The 18,932-nt window shown below is 48.9% G+C and overlaps 1 protein-coding gene across 2 annotated transcripts in view; it reads right to left on the bottom strand.

The window, feature by feature from the left end:
- mrtfaa (myocardin related transcription factor Aa) overlaps positions 1 to 18,932 on the bottom strand; it is a 38,116-nt gene that overhangs the window by 17,286 nt on the left and 1,898 nt on the right. Inside the window, exons 2-3 of one of the 2 annotated variants that reach the window (XM_036552585.1) lie at positions 18,661 to 18,720; positions 12,060 to 12,259 (exon numbers count right to left, since the gene is read on the bottom strand). In XM_036552585.1, the coding sequence (XP_036408478.1) occupies positions 12,060 to 12,222 (163 nt within the window). In that variant the 5' untranslated portion in view covers positions 12,223 to 12,259; positions 18,661 to 18,720. Of the gene's footprint in view, positions 1 to 2,932; positions 3,257 to 12,059; positions 12,260 to 18,660; positions 18,721 to 18,932 lie in introns of those variants that run through there. The other variant, XM_036552586.1, reaches the window with a different exon arrangement.

Raw genomic sequence — 18,932 nt, 5'->3', positions numbered from 1 at the left:
AGTTTGTAGCTTTTCAGTTTCTGTACAACTTACCGCAAAGAGAGAGAGATAGCAGGAGAGAGGCGTGTGTGTATGTGTGTGTGAGAAAGAGAGAGAGAGAGAGAGAGAGAGAGAGAGAACTTCCGTATTGCAGGCAAATTACTGTACAGCCCCTTTCAACGTCATCTCAAAACAGGAAGACATACCTAAGAGTCTAAACTGGCATGTTTTTAAAACCCCAACAGCTGCAGTAGTGCTTTAAAGTTCTACCCAACAGAGTTCTGAAGAATGTGCATCTGCCAATCAGGGACACTGTGGCCATCAGGGGCGTGGATGGAATGGCAGTGTTTTAGGGGGGATTAAAAAAATAGAGTAGTGTCCACGTTAAAGTGTCATACCCATGTTACACACCCTGACAGAGACTGTAGGATCCTCTGCTGATGAGAATGAGGGTCCATGAACCACATAATGAGTGGGGCTGCCATGAACTGTCAACTGACTGAGCTGGACCAATCAAAGTGCTTTGCCATAGAGAACAAAGCCTTTTGATTGGTTCACACAATTTAGTGATTGACAGCACCAGCCAATCCGGGGTTTGAAGCCTCATCCCCCCATCACATAGGTGACTGAGGCCTTCTCAAACAAAGCAGAGAAAAGAGCTGTTCTGAGTAAGTGTCAAACAGATACTGAAGTAAGGACACCCAATCACGTACCATTAGCCTTCAGGCTAAAAATACCCAAACAAAACATATCACAAGTCACATCAGATCCTCTTCTCTTTTCTGTGCTTCTCAGTTTGAAAATCCCCTTTGTGTGTGTGAGTACTTGTAGGAATGTGCATTCGAGCCTACAGGTACAATAAATGTACAGTGAAGATAAGCCTCTGAAATGACCTAGACCACCTGCGTAAACCAGGGAAAAACACATCATCAGTGTCCACTGGTAATGGAAGAAATGAACCAGCATGTGTTTCAGTCTGAATGTTTCACACATCCTCACAAACAGGCCTCTGCTGTAGTGTGTGGGCATGAGGGCTGTCTGATCAGACCCTGTGCAAGGAAGCGTCGCTGTGCAATCACAAGTGTGCAAGGAAGCTGATCAACACTCCCACAGGGCTCACTCCCCCTACAGGACACCTGTGGTATGACAGGTAGCTGACCCTAAGGTTAGTTGTTCACAGGAAGCGATGATATACTGAACTGGCTACAGAGCCCAATAATGTGTTTGTCTGAGCGCACTCATACACACTGATAAAGAAGAACAGAGCGTGTGTGTCAGTGAGGATCTCAGGTGCAGAGTGTGAGCAAAGTGTATGCGAAGCAGAAGTATGCATGTGTGTGTGTGTGTGTGTGTGTGTGTGTGTGTGTGTAAGTGGCCCTGCAAAGCCACAGAGAAGGAACCTGCCTCTGGGGCCTGACACTAAACTCAGCATGTCTCTTTCTTGTTTTCACAGCTCTGAGCGACACAGCAACCACTCTCCCCACCCACACCCAATATGAATATTCTGCAAAGCGGAACCACGTTCTCATCATTTCAACAAAAACCTAAATGCTGAAATTAGACCGAAGCAGACAAAGATAACAGTGGCCGGCGGGGGAGGACGCCTGTGTTCCCTCCAGGGCTGGGAGGCCCGGGTGAGGCTGGGGCAGGGGCTGTCGTTCAGTCAGAGGTCAGGCTCTGGCACTCAGCTGTCCTGCCGCCTCTGTTCACACTGCTGCTGATGGTGGGGCAGCTCTGGGGACACAGCACGCCTCCACATGCTTCTGCACTGACACCACGCCACCTTCATCTCAATCCTCACAGGGTCCGCTGTCGCAGATAGATCTCTCACACACACACGCACACACGTACACAACCATGCAGATGCATATGCATACACACATACACGCGTGCACACACAAACGCACATGCATACGCACTTACGCTTGCACATACACACGTGCCTGCAAACACACACACGTGCACATACACACGAGCACACAAACACACACACATATGCACATACACACATGGACGTGAACACATGCATACACATACACACACACACACACACACCCTCAAAAACAACACAATCACACACACAAATATTAACACTATGTCTCACTCTAGCACACAACCACACACAAACACACAGCTGACAACTCAAGGCACACACTGCACCACGTGACAGACACACGCAACAACACCAGACTCATGTGCATATGATACCACTGCAACACACAGACTGTTGTTAGGAAGTCAGTCTTTCACCATCTTTTTCACAGAAATTAGCAAGCCTCTGCCTTTATCTCAACCTGTCCAATCCATGAACCCAAATTTGACTTCCACCGTGTACGTCTTCCAAACTCCCTCTCATTCTTACACCATCATCACCCCCCCCACCCCCCCAACAGAATCTATTTCTGTCCACACTGTAATCCAGGGAAACACAACCTCTGTCTCGCTGATGGCTTATAAGTATTACTGTAAATCAAGACCCACTAAAAGTGCTACATTTCAGAAATCTAAGGCTTGGGCTGCTGCACTGTGTGAACAGTCACAGTGCCCGAAAATGAGTCAGCACCCCCGCGCCACTGAAGCAGCCCAATGGCTGTCACCACATGCAGTGTGGTTGTGTGTGTCTGGTCCCCCGTTTGGCACCGGGAGCCGACATGGGCCTGCGTTCGGCACATTTTAACCCGACCCACGAGGGACGCACGGTCCCCCTAAGGAAACGGACACATTAACGCTTTCGCAGAACCGAGAAAGGCGGGAGAACTTTCCTTCTCACTCGTCCTGTAGGCGAAACGTTTACAGTAAGTTACGTGGGAGATAATATCAGATTCTGTGAACCGGCAGATGCTCCCTGTGATGTCAGTAAAAACAAAACCATACATCAAGGCCACTGGCAGGTGTCGCTGACTCCCCCCCCTCCTTCCCTATTTCAAGTAAGCATGTGTAATGCGAGCCCCACCTTCCCTCAGGCTGTGACAGGCATGCCTCTCATAGCCCAATCGCATTCCTTGCTTCTCCAGGTTGTCTCTGATTGGTGGAGCGCCTAGGGAGGTGGGGTCAATGCGGAGGCACGGGTTGGTGTCCAGCATGGTGATGCGAGTCTTGTTTGAAAATAAATCTTTCAAAAAGTCCCAACGGGTCCCGTGAAAAGTTGCACCAATAGCTTCGTAACAGTAATAAAAAGGTCCAAATCCTGTTAGCAGATGTTTAAAAAAGAACTATTTCACAGAGATGTTAGGAAAAAAATAATCCGCTTTCTCATTTTCAGTGGCTGTCCTTTGGGGAAAGTCCAAGGGAGGCTTTTAAAACACATGCTCCAACAGCAAGCAGCGCCGCCTCTGGCACCGGATGGCTAACCTGGTCTTCAAACAAAAAAGCCAGAGCATTTTAGAGAAGCACAAAGTTAAACTCCATGAGATTGCAGGGGAAAAAGGAGGCTGTTGTGGGTGCCGCGGTGGTCCTGCAGGAGGTGAGGAGTGCCCGCAGACACAGCGGACGGTGTGCAGGCTCTGACTGAGCTCAGCTGCCCAGCTGCTCCTTCAGTCACTCATTCAGACGGAGTCCCCCGTCACCGTCACAGCACGCGCGGCTCCACCCACCCCGCTCCCACTGCGCCTGCTCCACACACACACACACACACACACACACACACACACACACACACAGACACAGACACACACGCACATACATACATACACGCACACACACATACGTGTGCACGCACGCACGCAGGCATGCATGCATGCACACACATGCACATGTGCACATGCACACACACGCACACGCACACACGTACACAACCATGAAGATACATATGCATACACACAGACACACACACACACACACACACATACACACACACACACACACACACACACACACACACACACACACACCCTGTGCCTGCCTGCCTCTCCATTGTCCCTGTGCCCCAACAATTCACAAACTCTGGCCTTCTGTGTGACATCATAAACACACCCCTGTGCTGCAGTTAAAAAGGATTCCGGGCAGCCATATTTACTGAGCTCCCGTCACTGACTAACACGTACAGACGTTTGCTGTAAAACGACTACGGCACACAATACCTAATGGTATGGCTTTGCTATGGTATGGCCTTTCTACATTCAATGGCACAAATCACTAATGAGCTAGCAGTGAATGTATGCGTAATGGAAAATTAAGGGATGTCAAACTAATGTCAAATCAGTCAGCATTTAGGGTGGGTAGCTGGCCACAAACCAAAGAACATGAAGATGATAGCAATCAAAGAGCAAACAAATTGGCATTTTTTTTTCTGCATCTCAAAATGAAGTCCATGTCTGTGCTCAGTAGGTGCACACAAGGCGTACACTACTCCATTGTGTACACCAGCGGTCCCCAACCGCGGGGCACTGAAAACGTTGCTTCCATTTCCAACACCCTATCTCTGTGAAGCGGGGTTTTCCGCAATGACGGCAACAAAAATGACATTTACGGAGCAGACTGGACATAAGGAACACACTTCAGGTTGCAGTGTTTTTAGTACATGGTCATTGAGAGAAATGTGCACTTAAAACGTTTTTTTAATAATATCCATCACGTTGGACCTACTTAAACTAAAATGTTATGAAAAAGCGGCCACACTAAACTTATAGGCGTAATCGACATTCCGGTCGTGTCGTGACACTCTCCAACATGCAACCCCCCCTCCTTCCCCGACGGCCGGTCCGGGAAATTATTGTCTATACGAAACCGGTCCGCTGGTGTACACTATTGTGCGGAGCACACTATCCTGTAATGTACACTGCCCAATAGGTGAAAACTACCTGGTGGATGCACAATGTCCCACAGTGCACACTACCCCACAGGTACACGCTATCCCACAGTGCACACTTCCGCGCAGGCTCGGGGTGCAGAAATGGCACAGTGTGACCGAACATGCTCTGCGACTTCTCACTTTAATGAGAAACAGGAAACGGCATCGACATTTTAACAGCTTCCCGCTGCAACATCCCCATGCGGGAGTCACGCGGAACGTGCGGCTTATCGAACCCGACCGCGCCACGCTAACCCCTGCTGCGCTAACCCCTGAACATCACACAGCGGGCTGTAATCCATTTCAGCCAGACCCACTGAAGCAGTGGAAACACCTCTGCTGCCCTGTCCACGGGCACCACCTTACAGCCAGGTGAAGAGTCTCAATAGAGGGAGAGCGGCCTGGTTGCCACTGCTGCTGGAGTTCACAAAAATGTCATTATATTTCCCTAAAATCATTCTGAAGCCATGACAGTGGCCTTTATCAGATTGCACAGAAAGAGAAGTATGGATCTGAGGCTATACAATTACGGAGTCAGAACAAGGGAAGGACAATGCTGGTAACCCACAATACTCTGCCTCACAGCTCCATTGCCATTTGCTGCCACATTACACTGCTGTGGGAAGCTGTACCTCTCCTCGTCTTTTATACTGTGCTGCCACAGGCACACATTGCTATGTTACCAAAGATCTGCCATTCTGCGACGTGAACACAGTGGATGTTGGACAGCCAACCAACCGACTGCATGTTGCGACTGTGACGTCATTGAAACCAGAGAGCATGCTGGGTAAACTCAGGTGAATGTAGTTCTTCTCACTCCCTCCACCTCAGCCCTAAGTGAGGTAAACAAGTGCCATACTAATTGGACTGGATGGGCCCCCTTCTCTCTGAGGCTCTTCCAGAATGTTAGCTCTGCCCCCCCCCCAACCCCCCCGGGTTCTCTCTCTGTTTTAAATAGCACAGCCAGCTGGCCCAAAGCTCTATATCCAGACTCATATCACCTGTGCTGCACTGGATAGAGTTACTCTCAGATAGCCCTGCAGTATGAGAGGGAGAAGGAGGGATAGAGAGAGAGAGAGAGAGAGAGAGAGAGAGAGAGAGACTGACAGACATACAACACACATTTTTCCACCTGTCACACACACACACACATTCAGGGACTAACGCACAGAAACATAGCATAGACTATCAATGAATGAAAAAAGAAAAAGAAGAAACCCTCTACGATGAGCATGCAAACACAAGCCGGCAGTGGAAGGCTAGGCTGATCACAACACCACTGAACCACTACCAGAATCCGGTGGAAACACAACCCTCCCCCTGCCTTTCGACTGCACAAAAAACACCAACGCTGCTGTAATGCCACCGTTGACCACCAGAGCGCAGCACTGAGCGCTGTACTGCCGCAGAGGCCCTAATCCTTCAGATTTCTCAAGGAGTATCAGTGACCCGGCGGCCCTCACCCCGAATACTTAGCGAGTGTTATACGATTAGCAAACAAACAGGGAGTGAAAGACGGAGGGAGAACCGCAGTAATGCTCAGGCGGCGTGCGGCAGGCGGCTGCAGAAGAGGGGTGGGGGAGTGCGTTTCGGGGAGAGACATCCTCCTCTGCCCCTGTAACCCTAAGAAAGGCACACTGGAAATACTGTTTCCAGAAAGCAATGGAGAAAAGGTCACATCCACCGAGAGTCTCCAAGGCACTCTCAAAATCCCTTCCTGTTCCAACCACATACACACAGACAGACAAGACAGATAGATACACGCACGCGCACGCACACACACACACACACACACACACACACACACACAAAGGAGCCCTGATTCAGTCCAGCTGTCTACATCTGGCAATATGAGGTCACCGGAGAGGGTGTATGGAGTGGGGACGGGATTTTGATGAGGCATACACGCCCAGCAATCTGTTACTGTTGTAACGTCTTACGTAATCCTCACCCAAACTCTCCCACCCCTCTCCTCAGCTCTGGCAGCATACAGTCACTACAGTTACAGAGCTGGGGACAGGCGTGGCATTAAGATTACGAGATTTATGGGTAATATGGAACAAATGAAAAAAAGAAACAAAATTAAATGCATTTAACGGTATGAGTCTCTATCCATCTCTCTCTTTATATCTTTAAAGTCTCCCCTTCCTTCTCTCTTCCTTCTCAGTCCGTATGGATGCCATCTCTCCATCATTTATCCATTTATCAGCCTGATATCAGCACTGCATATAAAACTTCTGAACTCTTCTTTTGCCTCCCAAGCAATCTGAGCAGCCCCCTCACGGATATGAATACCCTGATTCTCTCTCACACACACACATATACACACACACACACACACACACACACACACACACACACACACACACTCACACACACACTCACACACACACTCACACACACACAGACACACACACACACACTCATGGATATGAATACCTTGTCTCACTCTCACTCTCTCACACACACACAAACATGCTTTCACTACAGAATTTCATTTTGACAAATACACCCATACATACACTTTCACCTTCATACACACACTTTCACCCTAGCAAACACCTGTGCACTGACACATACACACACACATTCACGTTTTCATTCTGAGCAGGATGTACACACGCCAGCATGAGTGCGCGCGCGCACACACAGAGCTCACACATACACAGCCACACACACTGTCACATGCGCATGCAAACAGAAATCCACCCACGCGCCTGCACCGGCCCGGTCTCTCACAGCGACATTAGGGAATGCAGCCGGTGGCATTTCAGAGAGCGGGGCGGGCGCACAGATTATCTCGATTCCTGCAGAGACGGGAGTTTGTTTCGCACAGGTGCACTGCAGAACCACAGCGCCGCGTGTGGGATCTGCCTGGCTGATCCGAGTGCCCGCCGACGGCGAGCGGAGCGGCTGATCACTATCACCCCGCCCACAGGTGCTTCTTTCAGCAGCTGCCTCGCCCCAGAGCAGCAGGGCGGCAAACTAGCGCTCTGCTGGGGAAAACCCGGTCCGGGCCCGGTCACATCCGGTCCAGTTCGCAACGCCCCAGAGCAGCGAGCGGTTCGGCTTCCTGTTCACTTTCCCCGGCGCTGCAAACGCTCGAGGAAACGCGCGTGATGTGCGCGCGAGATCATTCCTGTCAACAGGTGTGGGCCGCTGATCAGGACATGGGAGGGGCACTGATACGCTATCAGACCCAGAACAAAGCTCTGTTTGACAACACTCCCAGGAAGAGGACATTGTCGCTACACCGGGAGCGTAGCGGTTTAATAATTCACTCTGCTTGCCTGGACTTTCATTCACCGCGCCTTGTCTGGATACGCACAGACCTCTTATCTGTACTGTTTTCTGAAGTGAGATGAGTAGATGCGAAGGAATTGTACACCACAGTGAGTGACATGAGGAGTGACACACAGCGCTCAGTCACAGGGCAGAAGGGCCTGTGGGGACGCGTGGTTCTGTCCGAGAACACACCGGAGCCACAACCGGAGCCACAACCGCCCCACAAACGCCAGTCTAACGCAGACTCTGTCGACCACCATTAACACCAGCGTAACAGAGAGTACAGCACACTCTGCTCTGCGAGTCCGTCCATTTAGGAACGGGGAGAGACACAGACACACTGCAGGCTACTTTACGTGACTCTTTGTGCTGTGTGTTATTGACATTACTAAGGGCAGCAGTGCGGCATTGTGGTAAGAAGCAGAAAAGGTTGCTGGTTCGATTCCTTGCTAGGGCACTGCTGTTGTACCCCTGGACGAAGTACTTAACCCATAATTGCATCAGGAAATACTCAGCTGTATAAACACATAAACTTGTAACCTATTGTATATAGGTTGCTCTGAATATGAGCGTCTGCTAAGTGGCAATAATGTAATGTAATGTTCTAGAAAAGTGACTCAAAATAACAACAAAAACGGAAAACTGGTTAAAAAAAACAAAAAAAACAACAAACTATATGCACGTGTAAAAGCTTGTTGCTGGCACACAGGAACACCTGAGTGGGTAGCAGAGCAGCGAGAAGCAGCCTGGTTGGCACAGACACACAAACACAAGCATGTGCAGACATATACAGCCTCAACACCTCAACAAACACACACAAGGAGCCGAGCTCAATGCTGTGTCTTTGTGTGTGTGGGTGTGCGCGGACTATCGGTATATTGGATCCGTATTTGTGTGTCACTGTGCATCTGTGTGTACCCCTATGTGTGTGTGACTGTACAGTGCAGTTAACAGAGCATGTCTTTAGGAGCACACAGGCATGCAAAGTAATTCAGAAAATGTGCCAAGGTGTTATCTTTATACTCCAGGATTGATCTGACCCCTCTATCTGCTATGTGATGCATGTGTAGTTCAAATGGTCACGGTCTGCGTTTATCGGTTATCCAAGTTCGGCCTGGCCCAAGTTAGGAATTAACGAGTTTAAAAAAATAACAAATCGATGAGAGTCAGTCAGTGGCCCTCACAGAGAAGGCTGTGTGGACGTGTGAGCATGAGAGAGCAGAGAGTGTCCTCCCGTCTCCAGTTCGGCTCGCAAATTCACACACCCACCAAGACAAAACGAAAAGTTTCACAGGACGCCACACAGCTGTCGTCCCCTCACTTAGCCCTTTATAAACACTATACTCGCAGAACGGAAGTTAATAAGCCTCAGCCGTGGGTGGGGCAGTGAGCAGCTGAGGTCAGTGGTTTGCCATTTTGCGATGTGACACTGGATCATAAGGCAAGAAGCCACCCAAGACACACAGTATCTGATGTGTATCCCATGTGCCACCCAAGACACACAGTATCTATCACAGTATGTGATAGTATGTGACACTACTGTCTATGTGACTGTGCCTGTGAATCTCTGTGACACTACTGTTTATGTGATTGTGTCTGTGAATCTCTGTGACACTACCCTTTACGTGACTGTGTCTGTGAATCTGTGACACTACTGTCTACGTGACTCGCTGTCAAACCCCACCGTCTGAGAGGAAGTGGGAAGTTGAGCACAGCGGGTGAGCTCTGACCCTGTGAGGGGCTACAGTGAAGAGCAGTCACAGTGTGTTCAGGTGTACAGCGGCCATAGTGTTTCAGTGTAGAGTAGTCACAGTATGTTCCAGTGTAGAGCTTGTTTCCTTTTAGAGCTGAACCTGTCCACGTACTCATCCAAGTTGCCTGGCTCCCCATGGCCCCGTTCACACCCGGCATTAACATGCGTCTTGGGTGATCCGATCACAAGTGGACAGCTCTAAGTACGCCAGTTCACACCTGGCATTAGAATGCGTCTCCACATGCATCTCGAGTGACCACTTGTGATCGGATCACACTCCCCCGCTCTAAATGCAAATAAACACATACATCATTTCTGTTTGCAAAGACCAGATGCGTTGTTGTTTTTAACCGGTGGGAGGCAGCAATGCGCTTCCCGTGCCCAGTCCGCCGGAAATTAAAAGAAGTCAGTTGAGTAGGCGGTCCTTCAATGTGGCCCAGGACACATTCGTGTACACACACACACACAAACAAGGCTAGACTGTAAGGTAAAGGTGTAATACGTTCACCTTTGGGCTGGACTGGTACAGCTTTCCCCCAGTTTAAGCATGTTGTGCTCTGATAAAGGAGCGCTCGCTCCCAGCTGGTCCCATGAGCATAGTGGAGCCATGCGGTCTCAAACACACAGCACAGTGCAGTGCACTCCACAGTGAACTTAGTTTTGCTATGGACCGCTCAGCAGTGAGACCGCGTTAAACCCCACTGCTGCCAGCACACACCCAAATACCTGCCCCTGCCCCAACGCCACTGCAGTGGAGTGCGCAGCACACGCCCAAAAGGTAAAGAATGCAGAGAAACACCGACTTTACCTGAGTGAATGGCCATATCTCCCCTCTTTCACAACACTAATGAAGCAATCCAGCCTTCCACAGCCCAGCCGCAGGAAGAAGTGACCACGCAGCTGCGGCCAGTGAGGGTGCGTCTGGAAAACCCCTCGACGCTCCCTCAGGGTGTGCCTCTACGCTCCTCTGCCTGCTGTCCGACAAAGTGTGTGAGCGTGTGTGTGCAGGCCGCCTACGCGCCTCTCTGCGTTTGTACGTCTTCCTTATTGCTCCTTGGACGAGCACCAAGTCCAGCCCGGTGTTTAACACCTCCCATTTTCTTTCTGAACTCTGTGTGTGTGAGTGTGTGTGTGTGTGTGTGTGTGTGTGTGTGTGTGTGTGTGTGTGCGCGTGTGTGTGCGTGTGCTTCCCTGGCACACACGCTCACAGGGAACAGCGCAGGATGAAGAAACAGAGCTGCATTCCGTGTCACCTGTGACCCCCTCGACACCAGCTCTCACTCTTTTCACTCGCACCCTTACGTAATCCCCTCCCTCCCTCTTTCTCAGCTCCTCCCCCTGGAGGATTCTGACAAGTTTTTACCAGCACTCTGTGCAAAAGTGTCTAAACAAATGTGTTCATTTCTGAGTCTAAATCAGGTCCTGCTAGTAGTCTTGAACTGCACACTACACTATGTACAGACATGCACAGACACACACACACACACATACACGCACACACACGCGCGCACACACACACACACACACACACACTCCACTGTTCTGAAACATAGCTGTAGGTAGCACACCTATGAGACCCACCTTCAGCTCCTCTGTACTGAAAGGATTGTGCAATGTTCCAGAAGCAGCTCTAGATGTGATGGGTGTAACAGGGAAACTGATGAGGGGCAGGCAGCTCCCAGCATTCCTTTGTGAAACGGCGCATGTTCACAGTGCTGGAGTGAGACCGGCGCCGTCCTGCCTCAACTCGCCTGCTACTCACGGCCCTCTGTGAAGCGCGGCCTGGAGGCCGGGTGGGAGGGGCACAGCGAGAGTAAAAAAATGGCATTTCTCCTCTGCCTCGGAGCTGCTCCTGAGCCAGGCACATGACCTCACAGTCTGAACTCACAGGGAGCAGAGCGTGAAGAATGTAACAGGGGTGACCTCTGGTACCACGAGGACACAGTTTCATTGCTCAGTGACAAATACTTTTTTGTGGGTCTTCTCGTCCTGTAGTGGTAAAATGATCTGGTGATGGGATACTTCCCCCAAGCTTACTGGTCCATAAAGGCTGTCATGTGAACAGCTCTGTGAGCAACAACAGAAGCCTTAGTTGGCTCTTTACCATTTTGGACTTGTCTGGGTGGAGATGGTTTGGTTTCAGTGCTGATCCTGGCTCAACAGCCACCTTTTATACAAAATGGTGAGGTTCAGTAATACAGATCTGCTGGGGGAAGCCAAGATTCCAGACGTTTGAGAGTGACACCAACTCACCGTTCTTCCTCTCCCGTAGGGGCAACAAGTTGGGGGCGGGCTGCAGCGAAAGCTCCTGCATCTCATTGGTCACTGCCTCACTCTGCGGGCTGGGGGCGGAGCCAGGCACGAGCCCAGACATTTTACTGGCAGGGCTTGGCTCCTCCCCACTCTGGGAATCCATCGTTGCCAGGGTGACAGACAGAAGGTGACAGGTTGTCCTAAGAAAGGAATAAAGGAATGAATAAGAATGAACTGTTGGTAAACATATTTTGAAACACAAGCTTGCATATGAAAGTCTGAATACAATTACGATACTGATGCATCAAAGTACTACATCCCCCACTTGAAAATGACAGGGTAAAGCTGTTTGAGAGGCTGGTTTGCTGTTATCCACACAATTTAATGCGATTCAAAACCAGTCGGAAAAACAGAAGCAGCAAGTTGCTATTTAAAGCCAGAACTGCATTTCAATCATGCCTGGGGATGGAAAGGCAGACTCTGATTGTTTTAATATTTGCTCCTGGGAGACAAAGGGCATTAGAGTATTAAATTATTGGGAGGGAATATTCCTGATCTCTCTGTCTGGCCCTGAACCGCACAGCTGCAGCTCTCAGATGGTGTCAGCGCAAAGCGAGGACGTCACCGACATGCTGACCTCCATGCCGCTGGCCGCACAACTGGAGCCGCCAAGGCAGCGAGCCAGCCGGTCACCGCAGCAACATGCCATAACAACGCCAAGCTGTAAAACGCTGTAGTGTACCCGTTTTTTCAGCAAACCCAGTCCCTCTCCATGGCAACACGTCATAACACGAGGGAACGTCCCGTTCAGAGGCGCGCTGTCACAGACCCAAATTGATTTACAGGCCCCGATTCCTTTCCCCATTCCGCACATGCGGACACCGCCCTGAACTGGTCTGCATGTACGGGCCGCCGGGAGGACACAGGCTTACCCTCTCCTACTGCCGAACATTCAGATCGGTGGGTGAGCAGGTTTACAGCTGCTCTGTGTGTGTGTCTTGTGTGTCACACCGATTCCAGAACACCCAGCACTGCTATAAGCACAACCATCACCTTTACTTGCACTGATCTCAGTACACCCTTCAGCATTTTGTACACTGCTTCCAGTACATGCTTCAGCATTCTCACTGCTCCCAGAACACTCTTCAATGTTCTGTGCACTGATCCGAGTACACCAAGCAGCATTCTGTGTACTGATCTCAGTATACCCCACAGCGTTCTGAACACTGATACCAGACCACTCTTCAGCATTCGGTGCACTGATCCCAGTACACCCTTCAGCGATCTGTCACTGATCCCCGTGCAGTCTTTAGCATTCTGTGAGCTGATCCCAGTATACCTCAGTGAAGTAGTGTCAGAGCCGGTTGTGCTGTGTCTCTTTCCTCCTTGGGTTAAAAATGCTGCTCCCCATGCACGCACTCACACCCGCACAACGCACAACCCTCGAGTGTAACCAGGGAGAAAACAACCCACACGGAAACCTGACCCATAAGGGAAGGCAGGTTCGTTCAGGGCAGCAGAAGAAGTCCTGCCTCTCCTCCACTCAGCACCCTGGGCACTGAGGAATGCCAGGCTCTCCCCGCTGGTCCGTCTGCAGGAATCACCGTCACACAAATCACAGCTCCCTCACAAAGCACGTCTAGGAAAACAACAGTCCCCATGCCAGCACCTCATCGACCAATCAGCATCATCTGCGGGCACGCCCTAATTCGGTACTAGTCATCTCTGGCACTGGATGGCTACAGTCCATCATATTTCTCAATTTTCTTTATCCTAATCACCTTCAAACTGTAGAAGGAGTGTTAAACCAGTCCAAGTGAAAGAGTGATTAGTTGAATCAGGTGCTGAGATGCCTGGCATGAAGGCCTTGTTATTGGGTCAGCTCTGATGCTAAGCAGTGTGTGTGGTTCGGTTTGGGTCAATCCAAACTGAAAGGGGTGCTGTTTCACTGAGATGGCTTAGGACATCAGCCAGGTAGCACAAGTCTATATCTGTGTACTTAGGCTTTTTGGACTGAAAGTTTATAACACGCTAGATTAACTTCCATGGTGACATACCCTGTCTCGCTGAACCAGCTCCACCACTCTGCACAGGTCTTTCTGCCAGGCTCAGTCCTAACGCTCACCATAACGGCTTCGGCACCAAAGCGTGACTCCGCTTTCCCAAAGACAAAAAACTCAAGCAGTTATGCCAGCTCTTATGATGATCAAGATGGTCAGAAACTACACTACATTGCAATATTGTCATATTGCAGACCAACTTACAATCGAACGGTTACAAGTTTTTACATGTTATCCATCTATGCAGCGGGATATTTACTGAGGCAACTCTGGGTGAAGTACCTTGCCCGAGGGTACCACGGCAGTGCCCCAGTGGAAAATCGAACCAGCAACCTTTCAGTCACACGCCCTGCTCTTTACCACAGTGCTACGCTGCTGCCCATATTACTTGCAAAGTAAGAACTACCTTGTGCCATCAGATCTCTAAGAGGCAAACAAATTTACCTGAAAAAGCATCTAAATGCAGACAGAGTTTTTAAAGCATATCTCTCTCATAAACTCTTGTAGCAGGAGGCTTTTTCCTCTTTTTGCTGCTGACTTTCAACACGTTTTACTGTTACAGCCCGTGTTACATGCCACTGCAGGAACAGAAGGATCACCATGGCAACCCCGAAGCACACACTGCTCGCTGATGGAACGTGACGCAGACGCACTGGAAAAGACAGGGTTCGAGTAAACAAGATCGTCTTTAACCAGAGACCAAAAAGAGCCCGGCGGTGACCGTGGGGGCGACCAATGGGGCACCAGCGTGCGCGCCCCTGTGACGCTACAGCCGTGTCTGCACATCAGGACCGAGACCTACACCCTAGCTGCACATGTGTAGCGGAGGCATTCAACTCTGCTCCCGTTGAGAGAGAGTCACTGCCGTGAGCCTCATAACTGGCCATGTGGAGACATTCAGTACCATTCCCAGAGGAACAGTCACTGCTGTGAGCCTCATAACTGGTCATGTCAGAGTCAGTGCCCGGTCCCCGAGTGGCTTTCTCTCCGTCTCCGCTCTCTGGGGACAGTGTCCTCGGCACTCCCTTGTTTGGTGTTTGTCAGCTCCGGTTCAGCCTCATTGCACACGGTGTCATTCTCTACATCTGGGACAGGAGCTGGCTGAGCGGGTCCGGTGGCAGCACAGGGCCCGGCGAATCAGAGCGCAGCGCCGAGCCCCGGGTGAGGGTACCGCTGCTGCTGCTACACTGCACTCCGAAGCGGCCCTCCCTCGCCCACCCGCCGACCGCGCAAAGGAGGGGAGAGATCGGGCTCTCAGCCAGGGACGCTTTTCCATTCGGCCGGACGCTGCAGCTGAACGCCTGCGTTCCTCACCTCGGAGAGGAAGTTAAAAACCCCTTCCTCCTTCCGCCCCCCTCCCCCCAAACCAAACCCTGTCTGCACACACGCTGCTTTTCGGTGACACTCCACTTCCTCATATCAGAGCTCAGCGATTCTGCCTCGTTCTGGAAAAGGGCAATCAGCTTTGCTCACACCTGTTAACCCCTGCCCGGCCACAGGCCCTGCAGGCTTCCCCTTTAGCAAAGGCACTCAACAGCTTGATTGTTATAACGGTCGTGACCTGAACCTGTTTGGCATACTGGTCTGATCTGTAGTACTAAGCAACTGATCTGATCTCAGGTCCTGATTGGGGGTGTTAGAGAAGAGCAGGGCTGCGGACCTCCAGTCCAGCAGATTTCAAGATGGCTTTACTTAGACAATGACACTCTTATCTGGCTCATCAGAAACCACACTCGTTCAGGTCACACAACACTTCATGCTACATACATGTAAAGGTCAGGAAAGGTGGCAAGATTAATGTTATACATGATACGCTGATAAACATTATCAATACATCTCAAATTAAATGCCTTTTAAACTGATCAAAATCAATCAGTTTTGATTAAGCGTTTCCTTATTCACAGAGGAATTCACTTCCGATTCAGTCATTTACATGCACCCAATTCCCACACCCCTATATCTGCACAGTCAGAACCTAAGACTTCCAAAATCACCGAAAAGTAAATAAGAGATATATCTTTAAGAATGAATCTAAACAGTGTGGTCAGGGCAGCGCTGCGGGTTTTCGGAAAACAAGTACCAGTTCTCTGAAATGATTGGTTAAACACAGAAAACATACTTATTCAGTCCGCTTCAGGCTTGGAAAGTTCGGGGAATTACTGTGCTGAAGTGTATGGCAGTATTGAATTATTTTATTGCTTTTGTTCCATTGTAAAAGGCCTCACATGAAGTTCCTATTAACAAATAACTGCAGATCCTCTGCATAAGTTGACCTATTGGAAATGTGACCTGATTCAGAACGATTTTAATTAGTTACATAACTGAAGCTACATCAGAGAACCAGACAGATGCAATGGATGAAGATGGGTTTAAATTTCCATTTCCAAAACCAATGACCTCACCAGCTCATCACTCTGCTTCTCCTCTCAGGCGACTGGAGACTTGATAAAGAGACCTAACACATGTTATTGGTCTCTTGAAGCAAAAATAGCATAAAATCAGAGGCTTGTAGCGCTGTAGCATGGAACAGCAGCAGCTGGATGTCCGGGCCTGTCCTGTTGGGCCTTGGCGGGGCTTTTCAGACATCAATAGAGATGATGTCACCATGTCACAATGTAATGGAAACCAATCAGTGGACCGCCAAATGTTCCACGCTCTGAGGTGAGACAATCAAGGTTCTCCAACACGTTCGGTCAAAACGACATCTGAGTCAGTTCTTCAGTGAAGCCCTGATACACTCTCTGGCAGAAATGATTTGAAAGTTTCAGAAACCCCACAAAAACATGTGGGGGTTCAACAAGCTCTGGTTGTATCGAAATCAACAGACATTAGTTTGTTATTTGAAGCTAACACAGGGGGCATAGTGACTGAGTATGGAAGGGGACAAGATCAAGCATTTACAATATGTCAACCAGAAAGATAAGGAGAAGTTCGGTTAAAAATTAGGTAGTGATCTACACATGTACGCTTGTCTTTCCTTACAATGCACCCACACACTGACAGCTGAAATACACATGGGCCCTCCTTTATCCAAATGCACAGTACTGGTGCTAAATATGAAATCTGCTCATAAACATTTCCAGGTAGGCATTAACACACAAATCCCAGCAATCCCAGAAAATATGCAAATTATGTTTAATTTCCCACACAACACACCTCACCTCATCAACCGTATCCGGTCAATGTGTGCATTAAAACACAATCATGTGAATTTGCCACCACAAAATTCAAATGCTCCACAGCACAAAAAAAATGGAAAAAATTATTCCTCTGAACCATAATTGTAAGACAAAAATGTAACTATCTCGGCAATGACATGCCAAGTAAGACCGAAACTACTGAAAGGGACACGGCCTTTCATTTCAAGTCCATAAGATAGCCTGGGACATTCTCAAATTAAATTATTTGACATTACATTGCATTGCGTTACTGGCATTTAGCATGTGCTCGTATCCAAAGTGACTTACATAAAGTAGGTTACTTGTTCATCCATTTATACAACTGGATATTTACTGAGGCAACTACGGGTTAACCTTGCCCAAAGGCACAACAGCAGCATCCCAGTGGGGAATTGAACCAGCAACCCTTCAATTATGAGCTCTGCTCCTTACCACTATGCTAGTGTGCTGCTACACCTCACGCCGACATGAAGTTGGATACCAGAAAACTAATGTGGTTTACAAGAGGGGAGCTGCCAATCATCACACCAGACAAAAGACTGACAGCACCTCCCTCTGATGGACCCGTCTCAATGCAACAGAGACCCCGCCCCCACTGTAGTGCTCCATACCTAGCAAGAGCCTAATAGACTTTTCCCTTCCATCTCTGTAGCCTACACTGAAACTTATCTGAAACAAATTGCGTGACATATTAGATTTATGTAAACACAGCACGGCATAAATGTCTATATTTTAAAATGTATGGTGCTCCAATTAACAGAAGATATTTAACATGTCATTAATCAAGTACTCCATATAGTTGTATTAGTGATGTATGCATTTGCCAACGACACATTCATTTGCATTGTTTGTGTATAAAATATAGTTTGCTGGAAAAGTTCACCTAAAAGTTTCTACCTAGTCATTCACAAGCATTAATAGTTATTAATGCAGTTATTATAAGGAGGAAACATAATTGTGCTTCTGCCCCGCAGTGCCATATTCAACAACAAGGAAACATTTGCACATATAGCCCGGAGCATGAGTACATTTCTGCACAGCATTCTGCTTTGATGAACTCATCAGCAGGTGAGGAAAAAAAATGCACACGTGCAATTTTCAAAAGGAATCGGTTGAGAAATTAGGCTGCTGGTTTGGTCCCGTACAATCCTGCACAACCTTCACCTTTTCTCACAGTACAGTCAATGGATTCACTTTTAGAGGAGCTCCCACGAGGCTACTGTGAACCTGGGACTACAACACCAGCCAACATTAAACTAAAAGATAGGAAAGCGTGGGGAGATGCTGATACAATGAAGGAACAAACAGACTACAGATAAAGAGGTCAGAAATCACAAAAGCAGTGGCAAGGATGTACAGTACCTGGTTTATTTCCTGTGCAGCACTGGGCTGGGTATTTCCATTTCAGCAGGAGGAGATTAACTGAAAGGGGGAAGAAGATGTTTTTCTTAAAGTGAAAGTTCAATGAAGAACAACTTATTTACACCTAGCTGCTTGGATGAGAATTTGGCTTCAGATAACTAGTAGCATGGGAGAGTTAAGTGAAGAAGTTTCAGTTATTTTCCCTGGCACTAAATCAGGGTACATTTTTCCTCTGCTCTCGTACACGGGTATACACATTAAGTTGATCTGAA

This window comes from Megalops cyprinoides, chromosome 19 (assembly GCF_013368585.1).
Source record: "Megalops cyprinoides isolate fMegCyp1 chromosome 19, fMegCyp1.pri, whole genome shotgun sequence".
NCBI classification, from domain to species: Eukaryota; Metazoa; Chordata; class Actinopteri; order Elopiformes; family Megalopidae; genus Megalops; species Megalops cyprinoides.
The sequence above is the reverse complement of the archived record's forward strand: the minus strand, read 5'-3'. Positions and strand labels throughout refer to the sequence as shown.